The sequence below is a fragment of the Scyliorhinus torazame genome, chromosome 1, assembly GCF_047496885.1.
Source record: "Scyliorhinus torazame isolate Kashiwa2021f chromosome 1, sScyTor2.1, whole genome shotgun sequence".
In the NCBI taxonomy this organism is placed as follows: domain Eukaryota; kingdom Metazoa; phylum Chordata; class Chondrichthyes; order Carcharhiniformes; family Scyliorhinidae; genus Scyliorhinus; species Scyliorhinus torazame.
This window is the reverse complement of record NC_092707.1, coordinates 148950787-148971063: the sequence shown is the minus strand read 5'-3', so window position 1 is coordinate 148971063 and position 20277 is coordinate 148950787. Positions and strand designations below refer to the sequence as shown.

At 46.4% G+C, this 20277-nt stretch overlaps 1 protein-coding gene across 1 annotated transcript in view; it reads left to right on the top strand.

Moving 5' to 3' along the window:
- Positions 1-20277, top strand: part of cnksr1 (connector enhancer of kinase suppressor of Ras 1) — a 166012-nt gene that overhangs the window by 132683 nt on the left and 13052 nt on the right. Inside the window, exons 14-18 of the mRNA XM_072501005.1 lie at positions 4840-5012; positions 5671-5744; positions 13353-13424; positions 13777-13847; positions 16037-16086. Coding sequence (XP_072357106.1) covers positions 4840-5012; positions 5671-5744; positions 13353-13424; positions 13777-13847; positions 16037-16086 — 440 coding nt within the window. The remainder of the gene's footprint in view (positions 1-4839; positions 5013-5670; positions 5745-13352; positions 13425-13776; positions 13848-16036; positions 16087-20277) is intronic.

The following is a 20277-nucleotide window of genomic DNA, read 5'->3' as shown; positions in this document are numbered from 1 at the left end:
CCTGTTTGGTTTCCCCGCCTATGTACATAGCGATCGGGGTTCCTCTTTTATGAGTGATGAGCTGCATCAGTACCTGCTCAGTAAGGGCGTCGCCTCGAGCAGGACGACCAGCTACAACCCCCAGGGGAACGGGCAGGTGGAGAGGGAGAATGCTATGGTCTGGAAGGCCGTCCTTCTGGCCCTACAGTCTAGAAGTCTCCAGGTCGCCCGCTGGCAGGAGGTCCTCCCTGACGTGCTCCAATCCATCCGGCCGCTTCTGTGTACTGCCACAAACGAGACCCCTCACAACCGTCTATTTGTCTTTCCCAGGAATTCGATCTCCGGGGTCTCGCTCCCGGCCTGGTTAACGAAACCTGGGCTGGTCCTCCTACGGAAACACGCAAGGAGCCATAAGGCTGATCCCCTGGTCGAGCGGGTTCAGCTTCTCCACGCGAACCCTCAGTACGCGTATGTGGCCCACCGCGATGGACGACAGGACACAGTCTCCCTTCGGGGCCTGGCTCCCGCGGGTACCCCCGCACCCATTATCACCGTGCCCCTCCCAGCCACCTCCCCACCCACTTCTCCACCTATACCTTCACCAACATCTCCCACAGGGTCCTTTAGCCCTGCCTCTGCGTCGTCACACTATCCGGGACCCTGTTGTGCGGATGATGTGCTCCCGGAGTCGAAGGTCTCGATGCCAGTGTCGCAGCGAACAATTCATCCTCCTGTGAGACTGAACTTGTGAGTCCGCTTCACCCCCGCCGGATTTTTTCTTAACGGGGGGTGAATGTGGTGAGTCACGTATGGCTACATAAGGCTGTTGTATAGATGTTCACTATTGTTCTACTGTTCCAGTACTATCATTATCTCCACTGTCGTATATACTTACTGTTATTGCTGTTCTGTTATTGGTTGTTGCTGTTGTACTGTTGGAATGTTGTTATTGGTGCTGCTGTTGGCTCCGCCTGTGGCTCCGCCCCTCTGAGGAGGTATAAATCCCGTCGATCTGGGGCAGTCTTGCAGTGCAGGAGGAGCTACAGGTTGGCACACTTTTAGTCTAGTAAAGCATCGGTTCACTACTACTCAGCGTCTCGACTGAATTGATGTCCATCACTTTACCTCCCAGATATTTCTCCCATTGCACCCATTCCAGAGTTCGAATTCAGAGCCAGAGCTGTCCTTGACGGTCAAACACCAAATTATGCTGGATATGGGTTCTGACTGTCCCTTCTGGTATTATGGACTACTGAGTGTTCATAAGGTTGGGAAAGGTTGCAAATAGAATGACGTGAGACCATAGAGCAGGGTTTACCAAACCTTTTGAGCCGTGGAACCCCTGGTGACCTCCTAAGAGCATCAGGAACCCCAAGCATTCTCGTAATATTGACGACCCTTTTTGCTGCAAAATAGCTGCAAACACAGAAATCAAATGGAAACAAGTCATTTCTAGCTATGTTTATACATATATGGAGGGGGTAATCTGGTAATAGTAAAAAGTTCTCTTATTTAAAAAATACTTTTAAGCCTTTAACCTTTGTCATTTCAATGCGAGGAATCATGCTGAAAAGATGATTCTCATATCGGACACGTGCACCTCCCTCAGACATGTACACAGATACTCACCTCACTCTCTCTCTCTCTCTCTCTCACACATACACTCTCGTCTCTCTCTCTCACATTCTCACACACACCTCTCACTCATACTTCTCTCTTGCACACACCCATCTCGCTCTCTTGGTGTGTGTGAGTGAGAGGGGGGTGTGAGTGTGTGTGTGAGAGAGGGGTGAGTACGTGTGAGAGAGAGGGGGGTGAGTGAGTGCGATAGAGAGGGGGGTGAGTGCGTTTGAGAGAGGGGGTGAGTGCGTGTGAGAGAGAGAGGAGTGGTGAGTGCATGTGCGAGAGAGGAAAGTGAGTGCGTGTGAGAGAGGGGGGTGAGTGCGTTTGAGAGAGGGGGGTGAGTGCGTGTGAGAGAGAGAGAGGAGTGGTGAGTGCGTGTGAGAGAGAGGGGGGGTGAGTGCGTGTGATAGACAGGGGGTTGAGTGCGTGTGAGAGAAGTGGTGAGTGCATGTGCGAGAGAGAGGTGAGTGCGTGTGAGAGGGGGTGAGTGCGTGTGTAAGAGAGAGAGAGGAGTGGTGAGTGCATGTGAGAGTGAGGGGGGTGAGTACGTGTGAGAGGGGGATGAGCGTATGAGAGAGAGGTGGATGAGCGTGTGAGAGAGGGGGGCTGAGCATGTGAGAGAGAGGTGGATGAGCGTGTGAGAGAGGGGGATGAGCATGTGAGAGAGAGGGAGGTGAGCGTGTGAGAGAGGGGGGGGTGAGTGCGTGTGAGAGAGTGAGGGAGGTGAGTACGTATGAGAGAGTGAGGCGGGTGAGTGCGTGTGTGAGAGAGAAGGGGGTGAGTGCCTGTGAAAGAGGGGGTGAGGGCATGTGAGAGAGAGGGTGGGTGAGTGTGTGTGAGAGAGAGGGGGGTGAGTGCGTTTGAGAGGGAGGTGAGTGTGTGTGAGAGAGAGAGGGGGGTCAGTGCATGAGAGAGAGGTGAGTGCGTGTGAGAGAGAGAGGGGGGGGATGAGTGTGTGAGAGAGGGGGGGGTGAGTGCGTGTGAGAGAGAGGGAGGGTGAGTGCTTGTGAGAGAGGGGTGTGTGCGTGTGAGAGAGGGGGGATGAGCATGTGAGGGGGGATGAGCATGTGTGAGAGGGGGGGATGAGTGTGTGAGAGAGGGGAGGTGAGTGCGTGTGAGGGAGAGGGAGGGTGAGTGTGAGTGAGAGAGGGGGCTGAGTGCGTGTGAGAGAGAGGGAGGGTGAGTGCGTGTGAGAGAGGGGTGAGTGCGTGTGAGAGAGAGGGGTGTGTGCGTGTGAGAGAGAGGGATGTGTGCGTGTGAGAGAGAGGGATGTGTGCGTGTGAGAGAGAGGGATGTGTGCGTGTGAGAGAGAGGGATGTGTGCGTGTGAGAGAGAGGGATGTGTGCGTGTGAGAGAGAGGGATGTGTGCGTGTGAGAGGGGGGGCTGAGTGCATGTGAGAGAGAGGGAGGGTGAGTGCGTGTGAGAGAGGGGTGTGTGCGTGTGAGAGGGGGGGTGATTGCGTGTGAGAGAGTAGGGGTTGGGTGCATGTGAGAGAGGGAGGGAGTGTGCGTGTGAAAGAGAGAGAGGGAGTGAGTGAATGCATGTGCGTGAGAGAAAGGGGGTGAGTGCGTGTGTGTGTGAGAGGGAGAGAGAGAGGAATGGGTGTGTGTATGTGTGAGAGAAAGAATTCAGAATATCCAATTCACCTAACAAGCACATCTCTCATTAATTAATTAAGTCTTTTGCGACTTGTGGGAGAAAACCGGAGCACCCGGAGGAAACCCATGAAACACTGGGAGAACGTGCAGTCTCTGCACAGACAGTGACCCAAGCCGGGAATCGAACCCGAGTCCCTAGCACTGTTAGCGGCAGAGACTCGGGTTCAATTCCTGGCTTGGGTCACTGTCTGTGCGGAGTCTGCACGTTATCCCAGTGTTGGGTCACTCACTCGCTCTCTCCCTCCCTCCCTCCTCTCTCTCTCTTCCTACATCCTTTTAACCATTATTATAGTATTCTATAATTATTAATTATTATAATATATTCTATGTATTTATGTATGGAGCGATCTGACAGGACTGTATGTAGAACAATACTTTTCACTGTACCTCAGTACATGTGACAAATCAAATCAAGAGGTGGACAGGGAGCTGCTGTAGTGGAGATGGAAGTTGATGGGTGAGTGGGAGTATGTGCAACAAAAGGTACAGGCAGCAGAGTTTTGAACAAATTGTAATTTGTGGAAGGATGGAGACCGGAGGTGATGCATTATTGCTAATTTACCACTTAGAATAATGCAATTTTTGGCAGTGGTACAGTAGTTAGCACTACTGCCTCATGGCGCCACTGTCCATTGGAGTTTGCACATTCTCCCTGTGTCTGCGTGGATTTCACCCCCACAACCCAAAGATGTGCAGGTAGGTGGATTGGCCACGCTAATTTGCCCCTTAATTGGAAAAAAAACAAATTGGGTACCTCAAATTTAAAAAAGACTAATGCTGTTTTTGAATTTGCATTAAGTTCTTCTTATATTCGATTGATTCTTAACTGTCCACTGAAATGGCCTAACAAGCCAGTCGGAAGCATTAGTGTTTAAAAAGTATAAACTTGGACGGAACACTCAGCCATGACCCAGGCACTGTAATTCGACATAAAAAAGAAACACCAGCCAACTTGACCCTGCAACATTCCCTTCACTAACATCTTGGGACTGCCAAACTAGAGAGCTGTCCCATAAACTGTCAAGCAACATTCTAACATAGTCATATTCAGGGAATCATACCTTATCAGCTAGTGTCCCAGTCTCTACCAATGTGCAATGACCTGTTCCCCACAGTAGTCAAGATTTGGGACGGAATAGCCCCGAAATCCTCAACATTGACTCTGGACCCCATGAAGTCTTATTTCATCCCATCAAACATGGGCAAGGAAACCTCCTGCTTATACCAACTCCCATCCTCCCACAATCGATGAATTGGTATTCTTCCATGTTGAACACCACATTGAGGTTAACAAAAGCACAGAAGGTACTCTGGTGTAGACCATTAATGTTCATCACCAAAAGTAACTCAATAGCACCCTACTGGCCAGGTTCTGAAGCTGTTAGACTGTGCTAGCAGCAGATGATGGGAGAACCATCAGGAGAGAAAAACCTCCTTCACCTCATTCTCATCAACCTCCCTGTCCATGACACTATTGGTAGGGGTGACCATCACACAGTCCATTTGAAAATAACTTCTATTCATTGGGTTAATCTCCTCTTGGGGGTGTTATTTATATTGCATATTTTTCTACGACAGGGGTAGCGACGGCACTTAGCCGTAGACGGATATCGTGCAGGGACTTGGGTTTGGGTGAATGTTATGGCTGGCTCTGGAAGAAGAAAGAACATTCTAGATTTATGTCACAGAAATGGAAACGCTGCTGGTTTGTGCTGAAGGAACCCACTCTATACTGGTACAACAGTCAAAATGTGAGTGTGCAAGGACAGTAGCTATTACAATTGAACTGCTTGTGCTAGAACCTGCCTCTCTGACTTCCAGTCCTGCATAGTGCAGGTGTTGCCTGTTTAAAGGAACATCTTGTTTGAAGAGTGGATCAGATCCAATTTGGAATGTATCTCCATATAATTGGGCTTGTGAGATCATGTAGGCATTGCTACACAAGACTGAATTTGTCTTGTACCCTGGTGCTGTTTTTGGTTCAGTGCATGGTGTCCTGTTCCTTGTATCATTGCCACCAAAGTTTCCTGGTGCCTTTCCTGTTTTTTCCCCCTTTTAGTCGCTGACCAGCTACACCTGAGACTGGAACTCTTTTGAGTTATGGGGGTCTACACAATAATTATCTGGTGATGAATGATTTATTTTTTGGGTTGGAATTGGGGTATGTGTCTTGGCTGGAACTGGGTAGAGGGGGCGGGGGGGATGTTTCAATTGGATCGGGGGATTGTCTTTGTTCTGGCAGCATGGGGTAAGAAAATAAGATGATGCTTGTTAAAAGGATCAGAGGAAGATCTGCTGTCTGAACTGTAGGACTGAAAATAAAAAGGATGAAACAAGTCTCTGAGTAAATTAATGCCTGTGGTGAATCTCTGTGTTGCTGAATAACATGCTGTTTGTGGTTCTTGATAGGATGAGAAAGCCGAGGGATTAATCAAATTGTTTTCGTACTCTGTGGAGGCAGCTGGAGAGCACAAGAGAAAATTGTAAGTGTCTGAGACACCCCACCCCCACTCACACCCTTCATATTGAGTACACCATTGAATGTAAGCTGTGGGAGGTGTTGTCCAGTGGGTGAGGGGACAGTGATCAGAGGAATAATTGGTACCAGTTCAGAGTAGCTCTGGTAGAAGGCTGCCCGATTGTTGCCTTGAGCACAGTTAATAGGTGACTTTGGAGAGATGGAAAAGGGCAACAGAATTACATTCCCACCAAATTTTTCTAAAAGCAGAGCAACAAAGAGCGATACAAAATAACCACTGAACAGCCATGATGTCAACTTCTGGTGCTGAAGCTATCCATCTCAGCTGAAGTGTGAGATCTGGGTGCTGAGGGTTCTTCCTTTTTCTTGTGGTTAATATGAAATCAACTGAATGATTATTTTGAGGTTTCATGCTAAATCTAGACAACAGCATTATTGGTAAAAAGATACTGAAATATAGAGAAGTTAAGATATTGAAGGGATGTTTCCTCTTATGGGTGAGTCCAGAACTGGAGGCCCTGTTTCAAAATTAGGGGTCACCCTCCTAGGACAGAAGGGAGAAGAATACTTTTCTCTCAGAGGGTTGTGCAACTTCAGAACTCTCTGCGTCAGAAGGTGGTGGAAGCGAGGTCACTGAATATCTTTAAGGGGGAGATAGATTCTCGTTAGGCAAGGGAATCAAAGGTTACCAGGGGTAGATGAGAAATGTGGAACTCATAAACAGATCAGCCATGATCACATAAAATGGTGGAGCAGCTGTTGCTAACTTTTGGTTGGCTCTTAATTCGTAATTTGCTCTGTTTGTTTAACCTTTGCTCTAGAGTCGCCAGGTATCTTTATGATACCGCCACGAGGTTCAAGTTCAAGTAATGATCAATAACTCAACACACCAATTAGTAAGATTCAAATCAAAACACATTTATTATACACAGTAAATCGCTACTCATGCATAAACTCTACTTTCTAGGCTATTCCTATCACTAACAGGCCTATACTTAGCTTTGGACTGGCCCACCAGGTCAGGGGAACAAATGGCCTTTCGTTCAGGTCCTGAGTCTGCAGGATTCAAAATCTGGTATGGACTGGTAGCTAGGAGCGCCTATCTCGTAGCGAGCGTTGACTTGAGACTTACTTAGTTGGCGGCAGCTGAGACAGGTCACTCTCATGGGTTGATTCAGGTTGCTGAGTGACCCTGCCAAAGAAGGATGATTTGAACTCGGGGGCTTTACTTTATAGTCCCCAGGGGCTTCCCGCCCTTCGGGGCGGACCCCGTACCTGGTTCCAAGTGATTGGACTACTTTCCAATCACTTTGATCGATTTCTCCAATGCTGGAGCGGTTCCCCGATCGCTGGGAGGTCCCCAAGTGTCCGTTGGCCTTCTTTTGTCTTGGCTCCTGCTGGCGCTGAGGAGTCTGGCTTGGCTTTATTCACCTTAACTGTTGCCATTGTGCCTTGGAATCGCTCATTACTATGCAGATGGCTGCTGCATTACTATGCAGTTGGCTGCTGGTTTCAGTGCTGTCTGGTTGTTTTGCAGGTTTCAATATACATGATTTCTGCACTTGTTAGTCTTTGCCTGTGTTGGCTGAATTTCCCTTCAGCCTTTGCAGTTCTCCATTTTAAGTCGGGAAGTGGCCAACCCAGGTGGCTACAAAGCCCCGAGGGGCCAATATGTTTGTATTGGTCTGAATCTGCTTGATTTCCTACATGCACTACACTGAATACTGAAGAAAGTATACGTTAAACTGATAGGTCAGTGACTTTCCTTGGATTGCCACCTTGCCATGGTGGAGAGGCTTGAAAGCTCTGTTGATGCCGAGAGCAATGCTGTCTTTAGCTCCTGGCAGGGTCACACATGACGGTAAAGTCGGAGGGGAGGAACCAGACAAAGTGCAATCCAAAACAAGTCCTCAACAGCGGATCAGGCAGAAGATACTCGTATGGCATTAACAGCTATGATGGCTGATGAAGGCTGCAGCAGTAGGGAGATCCCCAGTCGTTGAGGTTCCCTTGCCACTTGAATTGGACCTACCCTCTATCCACTCTGCTCACCCCACACGGGGTAAGGGCTAGGAAAGGTGCCTAAAATACAGTCTGTTCCATCTCCAACCTGGTTGGAAAACCCATCCACCAGGCTAATCTACATGCGGTCAGAAAATCAAAGTTAAGCTGAAAAACAATTGTCTGGAACGGAGAACTGCCCTTGTTGCCCGTGAACTCAGGCATTTCAACATTGATGTCACTGTCCTGCAAGAGACCTGAAGAGCAGGTGAAGGGCAGCTGAGGGAAGATGGCGGTGGTTACACCTCCTTCTTCAGAGGCAAGCTTACCCAGGATGCATGGAATTGATTTCACCATCTAGAACCAATTCACCAACCAACTCTCGGAGCTCCCTGTCGGTATCAATGAGCACCTTATGACCCTCCATCTACAACTTGCCAAGAACCAAGTGCCTATGCTCCAACCCTTGATGCCAATGATGAGTCCAAAGAAGGCTTCTACTCCACTCTGGACACCATGGGCGCGATTCTCCACTCCCACGCCGGTTGGGAGAATCGCCTGGGCTGCCAAAATTTCCTGCGACGTCGGTCCGATGCCCTCCTGCGATTCTCCCAAGAAGATAAGATCATCCTCCTTGGGGACTTCAACATCAGGTTTGGAAAAGACTCCCAAATCTGGAACCATCAGAAAGAAAGGAGTTGGGGATTGCAACACCAACGGGATTCTCCTGTTCACCAAATGTGCAGAACACCAACTTATCATCATTAATACACGATTCCGCTGAATAGACAAGTTCAAGACTTCCTGGAGACACCCACGATCAAAACACTGACACATGATCGACTTCATCATCGTCCGACCCCGAGACCAAAAGGATGTCCTCATCACCAAAGCGATGACCAATGCAGACCAATGACCCCGGCTCATCTGTTCTTTTATGTTCATCAAACTCTGCCAGAAGCAGCAGAAGGTGAAGAAATAGCTCTGAAAAAAGATCAACGTTGCGTGGTTTCAAGAGCCAAGCATACTAATGAACTTCCAACAATGTCTTCTCCAAATCTCCAAAGTGTCCATTCTAATGGAGTGGAGGAAAACTGGAAAGAGCTGAAGAAAGCCATCATCCCAAACTGTAAAAAAAAAAAGACTAGGAAACACCAAGACTGGTTTGGTGAGAATGACCACACCATCCAAAACCTTGTCGACAAGAAGAGGAAAGCTCTGCATGCCTGGCAAAACGATATAACCAGCAAGGCAAAAAGGAGAGCTCATCAATTAACCAAGGCAGAGGAAGAACTCGGGAACTCAAGGATCAATGGTGGACTGAGAAAGCTAAGGAGCTGCAACCGTTACTGACTAGTATGACACCTAGGGTTTTTTCAGTGCTACCAAGGCAATATATGGACCCAAAATCTTGGGCCTCAAACTGTTGTGGAGTAAAGATGGAACCCTCTTGAGAGACAGAGAAACATCGGACTTCAAAGAACTCCTAAATCGTGATGAGGACATGTTTGAGGAAATCCCCAAACTCCCCATCAAAGGTGATCTTGGACTCCAACCAAGCAGAGATGAAGCTGCCATTAAACACATGAAGAATGGAAAGGCCACAGAGGTTGACAGGATCCCAGCGGAGATTTTCAAATTGGAAGAAGAGACCATCCATCATCTCCATCTGCTGTTACTGAAAACCTAGGACAGAGAAGAAATTCCTGCTGACCTCAGGGATGCCATCATCACCACTATCTTCAAGAAAAGAGACAAAGTGGACTGTGGGAACTACCAAGGAATCTGTCTACTCTCCATCGCCCGAGTCCTCACCAGTTGCCTTCTCCTAGTCTTTGAAGAAACCTTTGCAGAAAGCCAGTGTAGCTTCCGACCAAACCGTGGGACAACGGACATGATTTTCACTGCTCGACAACACGAGAAATGCAAGGAGAAACATCAACCACCCTACATGGCTTTCGTTGATCTGACCAAAGCTTTTGACTCAATCAATCAGGAAATGCTATGGAAGACCCTGTCAAAGGCCAGCAGTGCAGAGAAATTGATCAACATCCTCCAACTCCTCCATGTCAAGATGTCGAGGACAAACTTTACTGACGGAAAAAATGCAGAACCTTGGCGGTCAAGACTGGAGTCAAGCAGGGATGTGTCACTGCCCCACCCTTTTCTCCATTTTCATTGCCACCATCCTTCACCTTGTCAAGAACAATCTTCCCAGTAAAGTGGACATAGTTTACAGGATGGATGGAAAACTTTTCAACCTCAACCAGTTGAAATCTAAGAAGAAAACAACACTGACATTGCTCATCGAACTCCAATATGCGGATGACATTGCCAGCTCCACTCTCCCAGAAGAGAATCTCCAAGCCATGCTTGACACTTTCGTGGAAGCATATCAAAGAATCGGTCTCGGCTTCAACCTCAAGTCCTTTACCAATCCGCCCCAGGGAAAGAGCCAGGGCTGATTCTCCGGTCGCCGACTCCAAAATCGAGATCGGTTGGAGAATCAAAGTTCCCGACCGAATCGGGGGCGGCGCTGCTTTCGTGATGCTCCACCCCCTCCGAAGCCGTGCGCTCGGACAATACAGCGCGCGACGTATCAACGGCCTCAGAACATTGCCTGAGGCCTGCCCTCCGATGCTCCGCCCTGACTGGCTGAGTTCCCGACTAAGTCAGTCGCGTGTGGTCTCATCCGTCGGGAACTCGGTGTGGCAGCTGTGGACTCAGTCCAGTGCCGCCAGTTGGGGTATGGCTGATCGCGGGCAGGGGGGGGACTTTATCAGGGGCTGGGGGCACTATGGGGGTGAGGGGCGGGGAGGTGGTCTGGGGCGTACGAGCCGACCAAAGGGGGGGGGGGGAACTATTTCACGGGTGGGTCTGTGAGCGGCCTCCGCCATGTAGCATGGCGCGGCCGCTGCCATGTGCATGCGCGGCCACGGACCCGGCAATTCTCCAGGCCGTATCGACAGTTATAGCCGGGTGCTCTACGCTGCCGGCATGCTAACCGCCAGCCAAACGGAGGATCAGCAGCCGTGTTCTGCCATTTCATCTGGCGTAAAATGCCACTAGTTCCCACGCCGGCGTGGGGACATAGTCTCTGAATTGGAGAATCCAGCCCCCAGTCTCTCCCTCCATCTAGATCAACGGAGAAACACTACCAAACATAGGACATTTCCCATACCTGGGGAGACACCTCTCATCTAAGGCTACATTGATGTGGAGATCCAACATTGTATCCAGTCCACGAGCACGTCCTTAAGTTGCCTCAGGACGAGGTCCTTTGACTGTGACATCCGTGCTGACACCAAGATCCTCATGTACAAGGCAGTCGTCCTCTCGACTCTTTCATACGACTCAGAAACGTGGACTATGTACTGGCTCCACCTCAAGTCCATGGAGAGGTACTATCAATGATGTCCAAGACGGCTTCTCCTCATCAGCTGGAAGGACAGGCGTTCTCACATCAGTGTCCTTGAAGGAGCCAAGAGCACCAGCATCAAGGCCAAGTGTGTTCCAGGATTTGTTTTTTGGAGAGGAAAAAACAGAGTCTTCGGCACCGAGGGAATCTTAAGGACCACCTTTGGAGGAAATGGTTTGATTGGCTGGCTGTGGATTAGCCAGGGATAGTGTTCTGGCTGACAAAAGTCAGAGATAGGTTCCTGCGTGATGCTTCTGAGAGAGCTGGGCAGAAATGGTTGGATCTTGAAACAAGAAGAGACTCTCACTCTCGCTGCTGAAATAAAGAACTGCTTTATCGATTTAAAACCAGTGAGTGCCTGGCATATCTTTATTATATATTTGAAATGATCTTGAATCTACAAAGAAAGTAGACAGCGTTGCTTGCCAGAAAAAAACAATCTCAATCCTGGAAGGAAGAAGTATCGAAACAAAAGCATGAACTCCAGAACTGGAAGCCAGCTTAGTGCACCGGTGATCCTTTGTCCTATTATTTTATCATTATTTTCTTCCCTCTTCACTATACTTTCCCTCTATGTTCTGTGTGTATGTGAATAGAGTGGGGTGAGTTTGTGGGGGCGGTGGGAGGGAGGAGGGATTGGGAAATGGGTGTTAGGTAGTTTGTTATATTTTTGTCAATTTAAATTATATTGCTGTTAAATGATGAAAAGTTATTTGTGTCTCAAGTTTACAAACGTGGTGACTATTCGGCTCAGCCACAGACATCAGGTATTTTGCGACTTCGGGTCAAGTGGGGCTGGAATTGACTACGCACTAACCCAGGGGCCGTAACAATATCCAATTTTCTTTAGAATGTTAATATCAAACATGTGTCCATGTCCTTTCAGGCAGTGATCATAACTTGCTGTATTTAAAAAAATCTTATTTCCCCCTGAATTTTTTTCCATTTATCTTACATCTGTATCTATTTTTTATTTTTTTTAATGAAATGTGGGTGTCACTGGGAAGGGCAGCATTTTTTGGCCATCCCCAATTGTCCTTCAACTGAGTGGCTTGTTCAGCCTTTTCAGAGAGAAGTTCAGAGTCAACCACATTGTTGTGGTTCTGGAGTGACATGTAGGCCAGACCAGGTAAGGGTGGCAGATTTCCTTCCCTAAAGGACAGGAGTGAATGAGATGGGTTCACCATTACTGAGACTAGTTTTTTTTAAAAAAATGTAGTCATACCCCGAGTTTTAGCCTGGGCCTCTGGGTTACATTTCAGTTCCATTATTAGCCAAAGCATAGAGTTTAAGAGCAGAGAGTTTATGCTGGAATTGTATAAAATGGTGGTTATGCTTCAGCTAGAGTATTGTGTGCAGTTCTGGAATCCACATTAAAGGGGGGATGTGATGGCACTGGAAAGGGTGCAGAGGAGATTTACCAGGGTTGGAAAGTTTTTGCTATGAAGGGATTGGATAGACTGGGGTTATTTTCCCTGATGTATAGGAGACTGAGGGGGTACATGATTCAGATGTATAAAATTATGAGGGGCATAGATAGAGTAGACAGGAAGAAACTTTGCCCCTTGGTGGAGGGATCAATGACCAAGGAGCTTAGATTTAAGGTAAGGGGCAGGAGGCTTAGAGAGGATGTGAGGGGAAACCTTTTCCACAAGAGGGTGGTGGGAGTTTGGAATTCACTGCTTGAAAGCGTGGTGGAGGCAGAGAACCTCATAACATTAAAGAAGTATTCAGAAGTGCACTTGTGATGCCAAGGCATACAAGGCTATGGGCCAAGTGCTGGAAAATGGGATTAGAATACTCAGGTGGTTGTTTTTGACTGGTGTAGATGCAAAAGGCCGAAGGGCCTTTTCTGTAGATCTCGATGACTCTATTATCATTACACTACTATCTCCCTATGATTACTGTTGCTTCTGCCAGCAGAAAATTCCTCCCATGTGTATCAAAACCCTTTTATAATTTCAACTGTTATGAGGGGGAGCAATCACAGATTTTCTAATCTCTCCACATAACTTAAGCCTCTGCTATCAAATCAATCGTCTCTGCATTTCATTCAAGATTCATACTGATTGAGGACGTGAACTCAATGTGATAGTTTATCAAGGGGGGGGGGGGGGGGGGGGGGGGTGGATGACTGCAAATAATCCAGTGTGTTTTAACTTCTAGTCATGCTATCTTCCCTTCTGTTTCCAGTGTATTCCAGCTATGTCACCAAAAGTTCAAGTCCTTCGTCTTTTCAGCAGACAATGTAGATGAAATGAGGAAGTAAGTAGCTGTTCATTTCTAGGTACCTTCTACAAACTGTACACTAATATTGGCTCAAAGCCCTGAAACAGCTGCACTGGTATTGTTCCTAACTCTCAATATTGTACATATTGAAAAACTAAATAATAACTGTTCTCTAGTTCCCCCTCCTGGAAAATAATATAGAGCAGCCTGGATTTTTATCCATGCGAGTCTAGAGATGGCTTGCTTCTCTCTGCTGCCCCATATTCTAAAAGACAGCGCCTCCTGTTAATGCGAACACAACATATTTTAGGAATATCACTGATGCTGTCTTTTGTTGCTCAGTATGGTCTGCAGTGTCTCTGGTTCTGACTCTCTTCTTAATCTGTAGGTGGATTAATAGCCTCATCAGTGCCACCCAAAAATACAAAGCCGAGAAACACTCCGAAAACAAAGAGGAAGGTGAGAAGCTCTGAGCAAAACAAGTTTCAGAGAGTTCTGCCCCAACTCCGAATATATAGAATTATAGACAGGCATTGAATGCAGCAAGAACTGTGGCCAGGCAATTGCTGCATAATCCTTTCCTGACAGACACGGATATTGCTCCATTTGAGAAGCAAGCACCCACTGGAAAAGGCAACCTAACTGAATTTATAATTGATAACCTGCTGGGTTCACTGCTGAGTGTGTGCTGTAAACAGAGTAATGGGGAACCAGTTCAATTACAAATATTCAAATTATGCCATAACAGATTGCAACTTACAAATAATGACATTACTAGTCTGTCCTGAATGCAATGAGCTCTCCTGGTGCCTCTCTAGATAAATGCACTGCCTGTTTGGTATTGAAAAATGCAAGGTGCTAGATTCTGAATCCAGTCTGTTGTCATGATATTCAGATAAACATCATGGTGCAAACACACATACACACTGATGGACAGATCAACGGACCAATCAACACACACGCAACATCACAGCCAATCACAAGCAAGAGCACACGCACTATAAAACGGGGAACACCACAGTTCCCGCTCATTCCAGCAGGAGACAGTTCAGGCACAGAGCTCGGGCACAGAGCTCACAGCAAGCCACTCAGACATACACCATGTGCTGAGTGCCTCTCTAAGATAGTGTATGGTCTGGGTCCATTGCTTAAAGGGTAAAGAATGAACTACAGTCATAAGTTTACAGATGTTGTTATTGATAGTAATAAAACAGAGTTGTACCATCTGCAACCGTGTTGGTTCGTCTGTATAGCGGAACACCCAAAACGACATCTGTGTTGAATCAGCTTATCACAAAGGGAGTGCTGGAATTAAATACCCTTGTATTAGATGTAAAAGTGCCAGGAAACCAACACTTCCACCTCTGTCCAGTCATCTCTACTGGAAAGTCCATGCGTGGATGTCTCGAGGAACGAATTCTGATTGGTTGTGAAGCTTTCACTCACAGATGTGAAGACCACCCGTACCTCGAGCCATGAGATTTTAATATTTGCCTGAGAAGGGGTGGCACGGTAATTAGCCCTGGTGCCTCTCAGCACCAGGGACCCGGGTTCAATTCTGGCCTTTGGTCTGTGTGGAGTTTGCCTGTTTTCCCTGTGTCTGAGTGGGTTTCCTCCGGGTGCATGGTATCCTCCCACAGTCCAAAGTTGGATGGATTGGCCATGCTAAATTGCCCCTTGGTGTCCAAGATGTGAGGGTTGGATAGGGTTGCGGGGGGTGGGTTTAGGTAGGGTGCTCTTTCAGACTCAATGGGCCAAATGGCCCCCTTTTTGCACTGTAGGGGTTCTATGGATTCTAAGACTTGGCTTCCATTCAATTTTGCTTCTAAAAGATTGCACCTTCAACAGTCCAACATCCCCTCAGTACTTCATTGAAGTGTTAGCATACATTTAAGTGCTCAAATCTTTAGAGTGGGGGCTTGAACCCATGACTTTCTAATCCAAAGGTCGACTGCTACTCACTGAACCAAGCTGAAGTCTTTCCCAGACATGTTTAATCAAACAGAATGATGTCACAAAGCAGGTGCACATCTGCAGACTATTTCTTCTTCAAAATCAAGTCTGTTAGATTTCATATGATGCTAATTCCATTTGGATAGTTTTCCTTCCGATCTTTCCTTAAGTTACTGACTCTGACTGGGATATGGATTTCATATGCATTGGACACTCTCTCCAATGCCTCACTCAAGTGGCCAATATTTGTGAGCCAAAATAGTGAATGTTGGGAGCATACCGCACTTTGCAGGGCAGTATAGTCTAACCAAATCCTGACTTTTCCCTGATGTTGCAGCCCAAACACTTATCCAGCCAGGATTGACTGATTCAACACCTACTGGTGGAACCCCAGATTTCCTGGTTTGTCTGGTCATCTCCTCATAGAATACGCTCATGTGCCTTGGAGGTTAGCTAGAAATATTTGAATCTATTTCCCTTTTACTTTAGGTAAGGTTCAGGGTTACTGTTCTCATGGGGAGTGGGGATAAAATGTATTTTCTTTGTTGTAATATATATTCCTGCCATGGGAGGGGGGTGTAAAATCATGTTGAGTGCAGCTTGGTACTTTATGCCCAAGCTTTTATATAAAAAGTGAAATAATGTTGTTGTGTTTGACTCTGCTTTTGTTAAACCTGAAATCTGTCCTACTTTAGACTATTGGAGCGAGACAGAGACGGAAGAATACGATGATCCTACCTATCCCGTGAGTACTGTCAGTTTGAGAATGAATAGAAAATGGGCAAAAAAAATTATAAACTGTTTCAGTGAAAGCTGGAAGAGGAAAAGAGCCCTGAATACTATCAGCTGATACACTAACCTGGAACTTGGTGTAAGGGGTGATAAGGAGTTAAGGTGGCGTGTAGCACTGAATTGCAGGCTACGGAAATACTTGGAGTATGAAATTCAATCTCGTATTGGTCTGGCATGTCAGTACATTATGATTTAGAACATAAGAATAAGGAGCAGGTGTAGGCAAATAAGTCCCTCGAGCCCATTCCACCGTTCAATACAATCATGGCTGATCTCCTCTCAGCCTCAACTCCACTTTCCTGCCTGTTCTTTATAACCCTTCAACCCATTACTAATTAAAAATCTGTCGATCTGCTCCTTAGATTTGCTCAATGTCCTGGCTGTGGTGATATGCATATGCATAGTAATGCATATAGTTAGATATACAACCTCCGACCAGCAGGTGGGGACAGAGATCCACCATGTGACTCCACAGAGCCGAGAGTTGGTAATAAGTCGTACTAGAGGACAGTCACATTAGAAGTAGCTCCAGGAGAATTCACTTATTTGTTACTGTTTGTATTGTAGTTCGATAGTTATCTTTCCACGTGTTCATTTTGTTAATAAACTATCTTACTAGTCAAAGAACTAGATGTTCTGTGAGCATCGCTACCACAGCCACAACACCGAACATAACACTGGCATCCACCACACTCTGGGTAGTGAACTCTACAGATTCATGACCCTTTGAATTAAATAATTTCTTCTCATCTGTTTTAAGTAAGAAGTCTTACAACACCAGGTCGGAGCAGTGCTCCGAAAGCTAGTGTTTGAAACAAACCTGTTGGACTTTAACCTGGTGTTGTAAGACTTCTTACTGTGCTCACCCCAGTCCAACGCCGGCATCTCCACATCACATCTGTTTTAAAGCTGCTACCCTTTACCCTAAAACTATGACCTCTTGTTCTAGATTGCCCCACAAGAGGCAACACCCGCTCTACATTTACTTTGTCCATACCTGTCATCATCTTAAATACCGCAATTAGATCTCGTGTTCTTCTGAACTCAAGAGTATAGGCCTAAAATGCTTATCTCTCTTCATAAGACAGAATCCATCTCTGGAATCAATCAAGTGAACCTCTTCTGAACTGTCTCTAATGCAACTACATTCTTTCTCAAATAGGGGACCAAAACTGTATGTAATACTCCAGGTGTGGTCTCACCAAATGCCTTGTACAGTTGCAGCCACATTTCCCTAGTTTTATACTCTATTCCTTTAGCTATAAAGGCAAAAATTCAATTTTCTTTTCTTATTACCTGCTGTACTTGCATGCTAGTTTTCTGCAATTAATGCATGAGGACACCCAGATCCCTCAGCACAAAAGCACTCTGAAGTTTCTTTCCATTTAGATCAGGGCTTTTCAAACTTCAGGTCACGACCCATGGGTGAGACGCTGACGGGTGTTGGGAAGGTTGCGGAATGATCAGTCGTGCCGTTCTCGCGGTGGCCCCGATCATGGGAGAAGCTCCTGATGGCTGCTACTGGCTTTTGAATTGAAAATGGCAATCGCTGCCACCTTTTTTCAGCCAGAAGCAGCAGCAGTGGGTAGGTCACATGTCCTGCATGTATATTTGTTGTCAAGCGCCCTCCTATATGTGCGCCAAATCACAGGAGAACTGCAACCATTTTCTAGCTGACGGCAAGCAAGGCAAGGGGACCATGAAGATCGATTAAATTTTTAAAAGTAAGAGACGGCCAGAGACTCAAATAGGCAGAGTACCTATTGGAAAAGATCTTGCAACAGAATCTGCTGGAGAGGATTGCCTGGAAGAGTCCAGGGTAGGACAGAGCAGTGCTAGTGTTAGCTCTGTACAGAGCTCCAGGGCCTCTGGTTGACTGCCTTCAAAGAAGAAACTTAACTCGGGAACAAAGCGGTACAAAGATGATTTCTTGAGGTATGGTTTTGTCAATTCTGCCAATGCAAACAAAGATGCAAAGCGTGGATGTAGGGAAGTTGTTTCCATTAGCAGGGGAGACTAGGACCCGGGGGCACAGCCTTAGAATAAAAGGGAGTCACTTTAGAACAGAGATGAGGAGAAACTTCTTCAGCCAGAGAGTGGTGTGTCTGTGGAATTCATTGCCACAGAGGGTGGTGGAGGCCGGGAAGTTGAGTGTCTCTAAGACAGAAGTTGATAAAGTCTTGATTTCTCGAGGAATTAAGGGCCATGGAGAGAGAGCAGGTAAATGGAGTCGAAATCAGCCATGATTGAATGGTGGAGTGGACTCGATGGGCCGAATGGCCTTACTTCCACTCCTATGTCTTATGGTCTTATGGTGTGTTATATGGAGGGAAGTACTGGCAAATGAGCGAAGTTTCAGATTGTAAAAGAGAAGTGGTGGGTGAAAGATTCCTTTTGATGTTGAGACCCAACATCCGTTATTAATTTACAGCTTGCTCCAAATTAAAAGACTACGTGGCTGTATATGACCTGTGATACCACGTTAGAAACATGCTGAAAGCCCATGAGACTGTCAGCATTCAGGAGTAACATCTCCCAGGAGTATCCAGTGCTGAGTGAAACAAGCATTTTGTTGCTATTGCGCTTCTCAATGACATACATGTGCGAAGTTGGATTTTCCATTTTCATAAAGATGAAGACAGCACAAAGGCACTGGCTGAAATCTGCACCTGATATGAGTATTGCCCTTTCTACCTTTGAACTTGATTCAAGTGATATCGTGAGGACCAAGCAAACTTGTCTTTCGCATTAAAGATAAGGAAAGTGGCTTGTGTTGCGAAGGCCAGCCTGCATGGGCCCCCGAAGGTTGGCCGATTGGCAACAGTGGGTCCCAGAAAAAAGTTTGAAACACTGATTTTAGATAATAAATTGCCTTTCCATTTTTCCAACCAAAATGGATAAACCTCACTTATCCACATTAGACTCCATCTGCCAGATTTTGGCCCACCCACCTAACTTATCTATATCCATTTGTAAACTTATTATTTCCCCATTGCAACTTATTATCCAACCTATTTTAGTGTCATCTGCAAATGTGGCTGTAGTATCTTCTATCCCTACATCCAAGTAATTAAGATATGCTGTAAATAGTTGGGGCCCGAGAACCAAATTCCACTAGTTACATCTTGCCAACCAGAAAAGACCCATAAATCCTGACTCTTTGCCTTCAGTTGGTTAGCCAGTCTTCTATCCAAGCTAATAAACTATTCCTAATCCCATGTGATCTTACCTTGTGTATTAGCTTTTGTGCGCCACTTTATCAAATCCTTTCTGCAAGTCCAAATATACTACATCTATAGGATCGCCATTATCCACTTGGTTTGTTACATCTTTGAAGAACTCTAGCAAATGAGTCAAACATCATTTACCCTTCATCAAACCATGCTGACTCTGGTGGATTGCATTTTGACTTTCTAAATGTCCTGTTATTTCTTCCTTAATTAATAGATATTAACAATTTTCCAATGACCGATATTAAACTAGCTGGTCTATAGTTTCCTACTTTCTGCCTCCCTCTCTTTTGAATAAGGGTGTCAGCACTTTTCCAATCCACTGGAACCATTCCTATATCCTATGAAATATTATAACCAATGGATCTGCTATCTCCGCTGCCAGTTCCTTTAAGACTCTAGGATGTAGGCCATCAGACCCTGGGGACATGCCTGCTTTCAATCCCAATAGTTTGTTTAGTTACTGATAATGATTGTTCTAAATGTTCCTCCCTTTATATTACCTCTGCATTACCTGTTACTGTTGGGAGTGTATTAGTGTCCTCCACCATGAAAACTGAGGCAAAATATTGATTTAGCGTCTCTACCATTTCTGCCCTTTTATTCCTCTTCTTTCCCCCACATTCCCCCCTCCTCTTCTGCAGGCCTAAAAGAATAGAATAGAATTTACAGTGCAGAAGGAGGCCATTCGGCCCTTCGAGTCTGCACTGGCCTTTGGAAAGAGCACCTCACTTAAGCCCACAACTCTACCCCATCCCTGTAACCCCACCCCTGTAACCCCACCTAACCTTTTTGGACACTAAGCGCAATTTAGCATGGCCAATCCACTTAATCTGTACATCTTGAACTGTGCGAGGAAACCGGAGTACCTGGAGGAAATCCACGCAGCCACTGGGAGAACATGCAGACTCCAC